Here is a 12032-nt window from a genome sequence, read left to right as displayed (position 1 = left end):
TCAAGTTTGCGGAGAAGGTAGATACCATCGTAAGAGCAGTTGTCTAGGCAGTCTTGTAGGTATGCTATGATCTGGGAGTGCTCTGGTGCCGAATCCGGTGGTAGATACTGTGTTGGGCGAGAAGGATGGGCGTCAAGCCAGGCAGCCACGGATGCGATGGGCGCGAAAGCCATAGATTTAATCTCTATTCCCTGCTCGAGTTCACTTGTGTTGTCTGGCTGTTGGCGGCCAGATCGATGTGATTCCGGTTGTTGTATCATCGCGCGGAAAGGCTGAGACGGACTGTGTTGTTGTGTCTGCCCCATCAAAGAGGACGCAGTGAGTGACTAGCAGGTATGTGCTCTGTGTGTGAATACAACCAATTTCTTCTTTAAGGTTTCAAAGTGAAAGAAGAGTGTTACTGGTGCCCATGTCTCGCCATTAATGATCTGCACGCGCGGAATCGGTCCACAGACATCACTGGCAGCTCACCAGAGAGACATCAGGCATCAATCAGCCTCCACAACTGGTTCGCTCGGACCACGCTTCATGATAAAGTGAAAAAGTGCAGTTAACGCGCGCAAACGCGTTGGAAAGCTTATCCTCATAACACTAAGCTACAATTCTGCATTTCGCGCACACAACACGGTTGTTGCCACCGCCAGATTCACCCACACTCAGTCTCGGACTCGGACTCACGCCTTCGCCGCGCTGGAATTAGGCTTAAGCAACTTGTCTGGAACGTATCACACCAGCCCACACTCACCCGAAGAGCCTCCTGAATTATCTGAGATTCCGATTTCTTTGCTTGAAGTGCTAATTGGGTCTCTGGGAGAGTGTTGAGCCAAGTCCAGAGATCGTCGTCGCGGTCATTCTCCTGTAGGACCTCTGCTTCATCGAGTATACAGTTCGCGTTGCGGGTAAATCTCTCTGCGGTATCGACGCTTGCATCGAGAGACCACAAGCCTCTCCAGACGCATTTACAAAGTGCCCAGGCGTCCAAACATTCCTCACGCGAGGCTTCTGCTCGTACTTTAAGCGGCTTGCTATTGTCGAATAGCAGTTCAGTGGCTCTTTGGATGGAAACCTCCAGATCATTCTACGGCTGGAAAAATTGTCGTTTCCGTAGTGGCTCAGTACCATGAAACGCCCTTATAATGGTGAAGTATGTTCCTTCGTCGAGATCAGGATGGCAGTGACTGTACCAGCCAATATTGAAGTATTTCCCTCCAATCTCACGGTACCTGTCCTCGCATAGAAGGAGCTGCTGTGTCAGGCTAGCGATTGATTCCCAGACAGCTATTTCTAAGCTGCGATATTGGTAATTCAGATCCTGTACTCTGCTCAGCTCTTCCCTCATTTGGACCACTTCGTCGCGAATCTGTTCGATGTCTATACAAGAAAATATCAGCGTCTTGCACAACGGTGAGGTACTACTTGCAGACTCACTCTTCGCTTGTGTCATGTTGGAAGATACGTATGTTGGGATTCCACAGTGAAGCGAAAGTGGTGTATTCGGCCAGGAGCGTCAGGGACAGTGTTTAATATTTGGTATACCGATAGCGAATGCTCGGATAAGAATGTGATGCAGTTATGAGTAGCGATGAATATGATAAAGTGTTGGTAATTTGTCTGTGTCTATGGAACGGGCGTAGAAGCAAGTTTGTTAAACATGTGGTTGTCACAACGCAGAGGGTGGTACTTACCCCGGGGACGCCAACGACAAGGCATAGCATGCAGGAGCAGCAAAGCTACAAGAAACTTTGACTTGCAAGGCTCTTTCTGGAAAGTGACTTGGAAAGCTAGGCTTATCGTAACCGCGATTTGACAGTCCGTATTGTCGTCAGCGTTTTTTCGCTGTGCTGAGTGTAGATACTGTACCCGACTTTCAAAGGCGTAGATATCGCAAAACGTTCATGCGTTATTCGCAAACAAGTGATACCTCCCAAGCAGAAAACACCCGCAGGGCATTAGCTGCTATTGAAGACCAGTGTGATCTTGTGTAATGCAACCTCAGAGATGCATGCGCGTCATAAGGAAGCTCCGGCTTTCCGCTGAAGTTACATCGGCATTCCCTCGGCTCTCGATGAATGAACGTATGTGTGCACCTGTCAGTTCAACTTGACACCCAGAGAAGGCCTTACGCACACCGTTTCATCACAGGATCTAGTCGATCAGAGCCAAGATATGCGAAGCCCTCAAATGAGATAAAGAATTCAGAAGTTGGCTTGAAAAGAAAGTGGAAGCTTTAAGAGTTCCATGGCTGCAAATCAAGCCTGTGACCAGGCATATGAAGATGCTGCGCGTGAAGTCGGACAAGCCCGGCCTGCCTAAAGGAGGAGTGCCGCGAAGCCTTGAACGCTGATGGCTTTCGGTCAGTGATTCCTCTCTGCTGATTTATTCACTTTAAGAGTAACTACTCTTTCCGCGAATTCTAGAATTTCATAAGCTCTTCTGTTTGAACGTTCCTCGTCTTCCATGCAGATTTGACAACTTACTTTTTCATTGTAAGAAGCAATACTTAACTGGACTTTAATCGATTGTAGCATACCTGAACAGATAAATCCGAAGGGACCGAGAGGGAAGAAAATATAGTAGTTGTACCACGAGAATGATGCGCGTGGCTCAGGAACAGGCTGTGAAATCTGGGGTTGCCGTGGACCGACTGGTTTTGGTGGTGAGTGCGCGGGCGACGCGATTGGCTGCGTTCCTTGTATGACCTCAAGCCACCAGCACCCCCCTTGGTGATCCATTTCAAGGCCATCAAGTTGAGATTGTGACATCAGGTCAACCCTAGAAAGTAACATGGGACCCGCATATATTTATCCCTCATGGTCTTCAATTTCCATGGTTCTGTTCTACGCTTCCAAACTTCATCGCTGCTGTGAAACCCACCACTGTTTCTACAGTCCAAGTCGTGGTGGTATAGCATTTTGAACATATTATTTCCCCTTTTGGCTCTTCTTGTACATATTTCAACTTCTTTCATAAGCCTTTCGTCGCCATGAAGAGCTTCGTTCGCAGCTTCATCGCCAAGCATAGACCAGAGAGTCGTCGTGGGTCCTCCGGAAAGGCGCCGCCGGTAAAGGCCGCTGCCAACATTTCCAACAAACCAGATCCACCGACTGATACTATCATCAATTCCAACATGGCTGGCGAGCAGCAGGTTTTGGCAGATGGCAACCTGGCAATTGCTCTTCAGAATAAGACTTCTTCCAGCAACGTTTTTGCATATATCACAGGCCTAGCTTTGCAGAATAATAACCGACCCATTTTTATCCAAAGTGATGGGCGAACGGTGTATTCTCCGACGTCACCGGATAGACCACTTGTCGAGCTCAGTCAGGACGTTGCCATTCCATTGGGGCCACCTGGAAACACCGTCAATGTCGTTATCCCAAAGATTGCTGGAGGCCGCATTTGGTTTTCAGTTGATGCTCGACTGAAATTCCTTGTCAACCCTGGACCAGCAATTGTGGAGCCATCTGTCACAAACACGAGCGACCCGAACATCAATGTATCCTGGACGTTCTGCGAGTTTACATACAACGATGCGCAACTCTTTGCCAACATATCCTATGTCGACTTTGTCAGCGTACCCATTGCCATTTCGCTGACCAACACGTCGGGGAACACACAAAAGGTTCCCGGCATGCCGGCCAGCGGATTCAACACTATTGTGAATGAACTAAGGGCCCAGTCCGGCCGAGATGGCAGACCATGGGACAAGCTCATATATTCCCATAATGGAAAGCCACTTCGAGCTCTCAGTCCCAATTACCTGCTAGTCGGCAACGCGAATGCGTGGGACGGCTACTGGGACTCGTATGTCCAGCAAGCCTGGTCGAAATTCAGAAACGAGGACATGATTGTGAACACGCAGGCTGCTGCTGGCAACCTGAGGGGTCGTGTGAATGGAAACGAACTGTCTCTTGGCGAAGCCGGCACTTTTGGCCCACCTTCAGCACGCGACATATTCTCCTGCTCCACGGGGCCTTTCCAGACTGGTTCGAATCAAGCTAGAAATGCAGTAATCCCTAGACTGGCGGCGGCCTTCAATAGGAGCACACTCCTCGACACCAATCAATTCCCTAATGGGAGCCGCCCTGAGAACTATTACAAGAACGCGACTACCAACCACTATTCTCGAATTGTACATGCCGCGCAGATAGACAAGAGAGGTTATGCATTTCCATACGATGATGTTGTTCCTGATGGTGGAAGCGATGTCGCAGGAACCCTCTTTGATGGAAGTCCTAGACTATTTACTGTTACCGTGGGTGGAGGCTAGGTTTGCTTTCATGTTGGATGAGTCCCAGACTTATGTACATACTTGCGCATGGCTTTCTTTGACACATTTACATACTGCTCTTCTTATTATATCGTACATATTTGAATCCTAGGTAAATATTCATCTTGTATCTGGTACTACATCCTCACGACTTGATGAAGCTATCAATTGATGTGGCACCAAGGTGTAGCTTGAAGACGATACTTAGATGATCTCGTCCTCGCTGTACCCTGTTCTCAATTAATCGAAAACCCACCATTGAATTTCATCAACCTTCCAAAGGAGGAATTGCGTAACAATGTTCTTCAAAATGAAAACTGAAAAAGGATGTCATCATTCGTTATACGTAGTTATAAATGAATACCAGTTATGTATGCCGCCCAGACTTGAACGAGACGATGAGCATAAGTCGTTATACGCGACAAAGACACTAAGTACCAGTACCAAAATGAAATAACAAAAGGACAAAAGATAACGTTAGCCAGTCTCAATCTGGCGACTTTCAATCTGGAAAGGAAAATATATAGTAGACAGATAACAAGCACCTGAAGAAGGGGAAGATAGACAGAGTTAGGGACAGGAAGTGTCGATCGTCGAAGGGTAAATCTCACGTATGGTAGCGCGCGTGGCCAAATTCGAAACAATCAGGAGATTGGACCTTGCTCTTCTCGCCACCAGGCGACAAGATTCTGCATGTCCTCTGGCTGGACCATACCTAAGTCCTTGACTTTGACATTCAGTTGAATGGGGTGGTATATTCCGAATCTGAGACGGGACGTGTCGGTTAGTGCAGGCTCCCCATCCTTCATTATCACTCCAATGGTCTTGTCAACTCTTTCCCCCGGCAGCCGTAACGCGGTATTGCCAACCGAATATGCAATTGCATGCTCATATGGATCAACGCCCCTTTTGGTAGTTGCACGGCCTTCATAGGTGAACACTGGACTATTGCATTTGCAAATTCATTAGTAACATGACATTGTTTGCTGTCGGGGCAAGACTCACCACGCATAGCAATGACCATTACGGCGAGGAGCTCGCACAACGATGAAGCGCCTAATCTGCGTATACACCTGCTCGCCAAATTTCACAAACGACACAGAGTCATTGTAGGATGTTGCCGTGGAGCCGTATGCCTCCGTAAATAAGGTAGCGAACATCTAGGGCGATTAAGCGTGGGCTTCAAGATTGTTGATATTGAGTTTGCTTACCCGGCCAACCGTAAAAAATCCAACTTGTTGGATTTTGAATTCTGGTCGCATGAGATTATATTTGTCGTATGATACTGCAAGCACTTACCTGGATCGAGAGTGCTGGTCGTGTTTGGAGAAAAGTAATCCCGGATTTCCATTCCCTCTCCACGGCCTGGACTATCTAAACTCGAGATTAGCGATGAAAAAGATGTTTAATCGAACATAGAGAAGGGTAACACAAGAAACGCTTTTGGGCGGAATGGGTATCTTACGATTCGGCGGTATTGGGGCTGTTGGGGGATTCTGCCACCCATGCTGTGGCGCCGAAGTTTGAGCAGTGTTTCTCTGGAAGTTTGGAATGTGGTTGTTTTGAGTTTGTGGACGGTAATCATGGTTTCTGTCATAGGGAACTGGAGTTGCGATGGTTTGCTGAGAAGGTTGTGTGGCAGGAGGGTGGGTTATGTATGAATTCTGCGTTCCTCCACGGCCCTCATATGTAGGAGAGCTCGGTAGATAACCATGGTAGCTGGTGTTGGTTCTAGGAGTCTCTCTAGTTTCATGAGGTTCAGTATCCCCTTGAGCGTACCCTGAGTTGAGCCAAGGAAATTGTTGTTGCTGTCGCTGTTGCGGATATTGGTGGGGGGAGTTTATCACGGAGTCCTGGCGAACAGAACGAGAAGCTCGGCTATGAGACAATAATTAGCAACGAACGATTTACTTAGAGTATCTGCTACTTTACTTGTCTTGAGATGGCGGATTTGTGGAACCTGTAGAAGAGCCAGCAAGATATCAGCAGAGGTTCGCCGAGTTCATGACACAATTACGCACTATAGTTTGGATAGTAATTACGAGGCCAGTCATTGTTCGACATGATCGCAGAAGAAAGGTCTTTGGTGGATCTCGCATCGTAGTACTGGAATCGGTCGACTCATATTTATGTGCCAGTGACTTGGTCGCTCGAACTTGAGGCTCTGCTGCATCTAGGTAGGTAGGTAAGGACGAATTGGATGCATGTGGCCCTAAACAGCGCAAAGGAAGTCGATGGCTTTACATGCAAGCACTCACATGTTGAATGCAACAATAATATGTCTACAAGCCCTACATGGATATAACCAGGGTGTTGTTGCCGGCAGGTGAATGAGTTGTATGGATGGCTACCACTTCGCACTGGACGCGATTGATCGCCACCCGCCCGCCATTGCGGTCATTCGTTGTTATTGGCACCCAGCCCTGATGACCAGCTTCCCGATAGACTTGAATCCCCGGAAACGACATGCTTGCCTGCAGAGTGTTGTGCTGCCGCTTTTAAAGTGGGTGAGCAAACAGCAATCCTCCTCTGCCGTTCGGGCCGACAAATGGCTTTTCAGGGCTTACTGTGTATTTTACATATTTCGGCTGACGTTTTGCTTTTGCCGAACCCCTAACTGGGGTCCGAATGTGACGTGTAATTTTTCATACCATGCCACGCAACAGACTCCAATCATGCGTTCGTCCGGGATGTCGCACAATAGTTAAAACTAGGGACGTTGCAGTCGTGCATGCCAACCACGGATCCGACTATTCTTGTAACCAACACTTCGGAACCCCAGTGTGACAGGAGCGCGTCCATCCGCAAACACAATATGTGAAGCAGCCTTTCACTTGATTCTCCCGTTTTCTTCTTCCTTTCTGCGTTTCTACCTCTACGGATAGACTAGCTCTCGATCACTTGCAGCTACATGAAGCAAAAACCATCCCATGTTTGATCCGTTTCGAAAGCTTCGGCATGCGGTCGTTCATAGTTGGTACGACTACACCCTATCATATTCTATACTGACAACTTCAAGAATTGCCATTAAGGCGTGCTGGCCCAAAGGTACATCGATCTCACACCCCCACTACCCAGGCCATTCGCACTGCCATTGAGAAACGAGCAAATGTAGCAATAGCTCCGGAAAACAATGCGCAATCTTCTTTTCAACAAAAGTCATTGAACAGCTCCCGTCAGTCCTCTGTTGACAATTTCCACCTTGGTTCAAAGGCCCCCGAGGAACATCGACATCCGCTATGGGGTCGAAGTGTCGAACTCTCAGATGCTCAAGAGGAGCTGCAAGATAGTCGCGAAGAGTTGCTCGGTGCGCGATTTTCTCTAAGATCGCAAAGAACCAAGTTGACCCAATTAAGGCAAGAGACTGGGGGAGCTGAAGGTGGACTTTTGATGTTCGTTCGCCAAAACATCCAAGGGGCAGATTTGACATCTTCAGACAAATTGGACTCATTAGTCGGAGAATATAGTCTCTTACGAGATCGATTGGGAATTGCCGAGGTCAATTACGAACAAGCTGAACAGAAGTACAACACCCTGGAATGGAATTACACACAAAAAGAAGAAAGATTTCTTCGTTTGTTAAGGGAACAAGATCAGGCGATTGGGGACCTGGCGAGTCATTCTAGAGGCGAAATCGAGGAACTGACTCGCTTCAGCCATGGCTCACTCGAACCAACGAAAACGCACCACGAATTTCAGGACCAACAAACTGGCTCAACTTCTGTATTTCGCACAGGTATTCGTGAGTCAGATCTTGACCGACTCGATCCTGCTGCGATACTCTCAACTCAAGTCGATAGTATAGAGAATGTCCATGAATCATCATGGCTGAAAGCTCTAGCTAAAATTAATTCATGGCTACTGCAAGGTATCCTTTGCTCAACTCTTCAAGAGGCTCGCATCAGAGAGCTCCTCTTGTATAAAAAGCTCAATGATCCTGATTGGCGCAATCTGGTCGTGCAGCATTGGGACCAAGACGATTTGAACAATCTCCGACCGTATCAATTGGAACTAGAGGAGTCTGAGGAGACAATCAGGGACCAACAGAAAGACACAACATTTAGCAATACTCCGCAGATTGTTTTCAATTCGAATTTGAGCTCTGCAAATCAAGTTCACACCAATCCCGATTACGCATTCACTTCGAGGAAAGAGCAACCAAACACTGATGCACACTCGAGGATTCCATTTATCTATAATGGGCATATTTCATTTTCATCGGAGCAATCATCACAGACAGGATACAAAAACAGTTACCAATGCGTAAACCAAGCCATGCCAGAACCAGAATCTCCAGAAGAGAACGAGCCCAGGACGACTTATACTGAGAATATATGTCGAACAGATACTCCGCTCACTAGCTTGAATCCAAGGAGCGATTATCCACAAGTCCATGGTGTTTACTCGTGTTGAACATGCTTGGACTGAACTGAAATTTCAAGACTCTGCATAAAAGAACGAACGAAGCATATTTTACATCATTATTGCCCATTTCATTGTAGCGCGTTTCCTTTTCACCTCGTCAGAATCTCTTCAAGTACTTCCTTTCGTTCTCTGTCCTTCCAATCTTAGTTATATGTGTATATTATTCCATTACAGAATGTAGCATACTAATTATTAGGTAACCTCTATCAAAATTGTTGTACTTCGAATTCACGGAGTAATCTTTTATTCCATCAACACACAGGGACATGCAAAACAATGTTTCACGAAAGCCCTACTTGTTTGCGAAGTACTTCAATGCGGGACCATCTTACAGCTAGGCGAACAAGGCTGAAAGTCCGGTGCCCGCACCCACTATCACACAACCCGAATTGGCGGTTTCAGTAAGGCCGTCGAAAAGCCATATCCGTTTGTCCTTGTTACGAATGATCTCGAGCTATTGAATTCCGGTTGGTTCGACTCTCGACGTAGTAAATTTGGACACCTTTGTTCAACCGTAGATCAGCAATGGTAGCAAGGTGCGGGGTTCATAGGAATTCCGATCTGCCTGCATTTCCTAGATCGCTGGCGGTGATGACCAAGTTTCAGGCAATATCGGAAACGGCACAGTTGCTTGGAGCAAGGCATAGGGCAAGCCTGGCAAGCCCATGGAGGTACGGTGGAATTGTCTGTTTTGTCAATCTAATGATATTCATTGCTCACGGGCCGTCGGAGGAGCCCTTCCTCGCCGAATTCAGTTTCGGATTGCGGGATTTCAGCCAGCCCTGTGGCTTCTCACATGAAATACAACTTGTTTTTTTTAAGTTTCCCATCATTCCTGGCGGATACTAATCTCTATAAAGAACTGTGATTGAAGAGGTTAAGATAAAGTTATATTTCTTTGCCAACACTAACACTAATTCGGTCACCGGGAGTCAAAAATTGAAGCCTGAGATCTAAGGCCAAATCCATCCCCTTCCCTTCCACGTTCTCTACCTATGCCCTACAGGGCTTCAGCTGTCAGAAAGAAGGGCCGGACAGTGCTTGTTCGTATTCGCAACGGCTCGACCCATAATGCGACCTGGTACCCGATGATTATGCACATGCTTTCACCTCTGCCTAGCCAAATCTCAGGCTTGCATCTCGCTACTTGTAGAATACCCGCTGGGCTATTTCCGCAAACGGACATATCACATAAGCTGAGAGGGGCCCCGCAAGATGGGAAAAAAGAAAGGACCTCGCGTTCGACATGCTTTTTCTAGCATTTGGGAAATGGCGAAGCAGTGAGATCTAGGCGTGCCGCCAATGTTCTGAAAAGTATGTCGTGACCAATTACGCCCACTATTTGCCCTCTTAAGAACAGCCATCATAGGCGCATGTCATTTGTCCAACCTCGTGTTCCGTATGTAAAGCGTAGGTGGCCCATCCTTTGATCCTATAGTTGCCTTGCCCGCTTTTGAAACCCCCCACGGACTTGCGCGCAGCGCACAGCGCGCGTCTTGTGTCTGCTCTCCCGCAGCCATCTGCCAAAGTGGGGCTTGCGATCCAATCAATTTCGGGATGCTGCATGGACGATTATCGCGGAATGAGCGTGTGACCGGCATTTTCTTGGCTGCATTTGGTGTTGTATTACCAGGAAATTGGTCGAACGGGTCACCATGGCGAAGAAGGACCCCTGCGCGAATCCTGGCACTGGCTTTTGAGGGACGATGCATACAGTACTCGTTACGCTAGGATTCCAGTGCGATCAGGCTGAGATCTTTCGTAGGCGAGATTGTGAAGACATGACGACTTTTGACGGGATATATCAAAGAATTGGTGGCTTTTCATTATAGATGGATTGTCGAATCATGTCTGATAATACCCGACTGCCGTGCAGTGATATCGGTGAGTGAATATCGATTCTGCGAATCGAAAAGCGAGCATCGATATTGTGGCTAAGCAGCCTACTGCTCGCTCGTGTACAGATATCAGCGGCAGATACGTCGATGAGAAATTAGGCAAATGAGACCGTGACAGACAATCCTGCATCAAGTATGTGCCTTTCTGCGTGCTGATTGCTTACAGCTTAGATACGCAGTCCCTCCTCGCGAGCAAGTGAGTACGGTTTTGGAATCACCTCAGCCGCAGTCTCTGGCTTCGCGCGAGATGTCCAGCGGGTGTTCCAGCTTTGATTGCGAAGCTATTGGAGGTGCCAGCGAAATTAGAATGGCACGAATGGTAATACAGTCTAAGAATAATGCTGATATGAATCAGGTCCTTTCCGTCAGATCGGAGGTCTCCTTCACACCTCGCCGACGTGATACAATCTCATTGGACTCTGTGAGCTCAGATCCTGAGACCTGCTCGGGGAGGCCGTTATTCGCTCTGGCCGTCTCAGCTCTTATCAAAATAGTATCCAACGATGCGCAGGAGCAGCGAGCGAATCCAGGGCGTAAATGGATTATGGTAGGACGAGCAATAACAGACTCTTATTGGGATCACCGTGAGGAAGTACAGATAGGAGGTCGGGAACCGGCAGATAGGCTCTGGACGACTCACCTAAGAGCACATCGGAGGCGATACGAGATGCGAAAGCGCGACAATATGCCGATATGTCAGGTCAGTGTATGAAAAAGTATCGGATGAAATGTCCGGGGCAGGTCGACTTTTGTAGGTTTTTGAGTTTCAGTAATTGTCCGAACTGGCGTTCGTTATGAACCCTATCAATGAATAACCCTGGCTTCGCAACGGGCTCAACTCCAAAATGGGTCAGTCATTGGCACTCGTACCTAGTGTTCATTGAGGAATCTGCCTTGTCTCCTGACCATCGTGCTCCCATTGGGTGAAGAACCGAAGGCAGAATTCGGCCTCGTGCTAAGAGGGCGTAGGGCTGCTCACATATGTCCGTATTATCGTTCGTCATGGATGATATCCATGTCCGGAACTCCGTTCGTCCTCCAATATTTTATTTTTTTTGATTTTCTTACCCCTTTGCAGGAGTTCGCAGACGCGAACCGGTGAAAATCGAAAAAGCTTATTTTAACGATTACCAGGTCTGTGGCTTTGCTACCATGGCCGAATGTCATGACACCGCTGCATGCCAACATTCAGTCGCGCGTCAAATTGCAGTGGCTGTTCTCGAATTTTCATCAGCACCCATGGGTCTGGAACATCGCTAATAATGCAATGAGAATCGTAAACTCTTCAACAATAACGGAATTCAATTTGACGGATGTATGCACACCCTTTGCACGTATAGTCCGTACATACAATTGAGAGTTGCTTGTAACTGATAGACTTACACGCGCGTTCGAAAGGACTGAATAATCTGTGTACTTGTCATTGTACAGTATATTCT

At 47.5% G+C, this 12032-nt stretch overlaps 4 protein-coding genes across 4 annotated transcripts; 3 read left to right on the top strand and 1 right to left on the bottom strand.

The window, feature by feature from the left end:
• The first annotated feature begins 2853 nt into the window (after window positions 1-2853).
• BU24DRAFT_421929 (glycoside hydrolase family 64 protein) lies at window positions 2854-4444 on the top strand. Its single transcript, XM_033527848.1, has one exon. It carries the CDS (start codon window positions 2984-2986, stop codon window positions 4268-4270), a length of 1287 nt encoding a protein of 428 aa, XP_033383969.1. The 5' UTR covers window positions 2854-2983; the 3' UTR covers window positions 4271-4444.
• A 376-nt stretch (window positions 4445-4820) lies between these two features.
• On the bottom strand, window positions 4821-5912 carry BU24DRAFT_182213 (uncharacterized protein). The gene is made up of 5 exons (XM_033521633.1): window positions 5736-5912; window positions 5570-5644; window positions 5482-5522; window positions 5276-5430; window positions 4821-5215 (listed from the first exon to the last, which is right to left on the bottom strand). The coding sequence occupies exons 2-5, from the start codon at window positions 5619-5621 to the stop codon at window positions 4915-4917; spliced, it is 549 nt and encodes a 182-aa protein (XP_033383968.1). The 5' UTR covers window positions 5622-5644; window positions 5736-5912; the 3' UTR covers window positions 4821-4914.
• A 1078-nt stretch (window positions 5913-6990) lies between these two features.
• Window positions 6991-8893, top strand: BU24DRAFT_421927 (uncharacterized protein). The gene is made up of 2 exons (XM_033527847.1): window positions 6991-7243; window positions 7290-8893. The coding sequence occupies exons 1-2, from the start codon at window positions 7201-7203 to the stop codon at window positions 8681-8683; spliced, it is 1437 nt and encodes a 478-aa protein (XP_033383967.1). The 5' UTR covers window positions 6991-7200; the 3' UTR covers window positions 8684-8893.
• Window positions 8894-10542: 1649 nt separating this feature from the next.
• On the top strand, window positions 10543-11853 carry BU24DRAFT_408826 (uncharacterized protein; the record flags this gene model as incomplete). The annotated part of the gene is made up of 4 exons (XM_033525883.1): window positions 10543-10579; window positions 10773-10912; window positions 10949-11293; window positions 11728-11853. The coding sequence occupies 4 exons, from the start codon at window positions 10543-10545 to the stop codon at window positions 11851-11853; spliced, it is 648 nt and encodes a 215-aa protein (XP_033383966.1).
• Window positions 11854-12032: the final 179 nt, after the last annotated feature.

This window comes from Aaosphaeria arxii, assembly GCF_010015735.1.
Source record: "Aaosphaeria arxii CBS 175.79 unplaced genomic scaffold BU24scaffold_4, whole genome shotgun sequence".
Lineage (NCBI taxonomy): Eukaryota > Fungi > Ascomycota > Dothideomycetes > Pleosporales > Aaosphaeria > Aaosphaeria arxii.
This window is presented reverse-complemented; position numbering and strand designations above follow the sequence as displayed.

Coding starts and splice junctions, on each gene's coding strand:
- BU24DRAFT_182213 (XM_033521633.1), bottom strand. CDS start 5,621: ATGGAAATCCGGGATTACTTTTCTCCAAACACGACCAGCACTCTCGAT. Junction 5,431..5,481: donor GATTTTTTACGGTTGGCCGG/GTAAGCAAACTC, acceptor TAATCGCCCTAG/ATGTTCGCTACCTTATTTAC. Junction 5,216..5,275: donor AATGGTCATTGCTATGCGTG/GTGAGTCTTGCC, acceptor CAAATGCAATAG/TCCAGTGTTCACCTATGAAG.
- BU24DRAFT_421929 (XM_033527848.1), top strand. CDS start 2,984: ATGAAGAGCTTCGTTCGCAGCTTCATCGCCAAGCATAGACCAGAGAGT.
- BU24DRAFT_421927 (XM_033527847.1), top strand. CDS start 7,201: ATGTTTGATCCGTTTCGAAAGCTTCGGCATGCGGTCGTTCATA. Junction 7,244..7,289: donor TCGGCATGCGGTCGTTCATA/GTTGGTACGACT, acceptor GACAACTTCAAG/AATTGCCATTAAGGCGTGCT.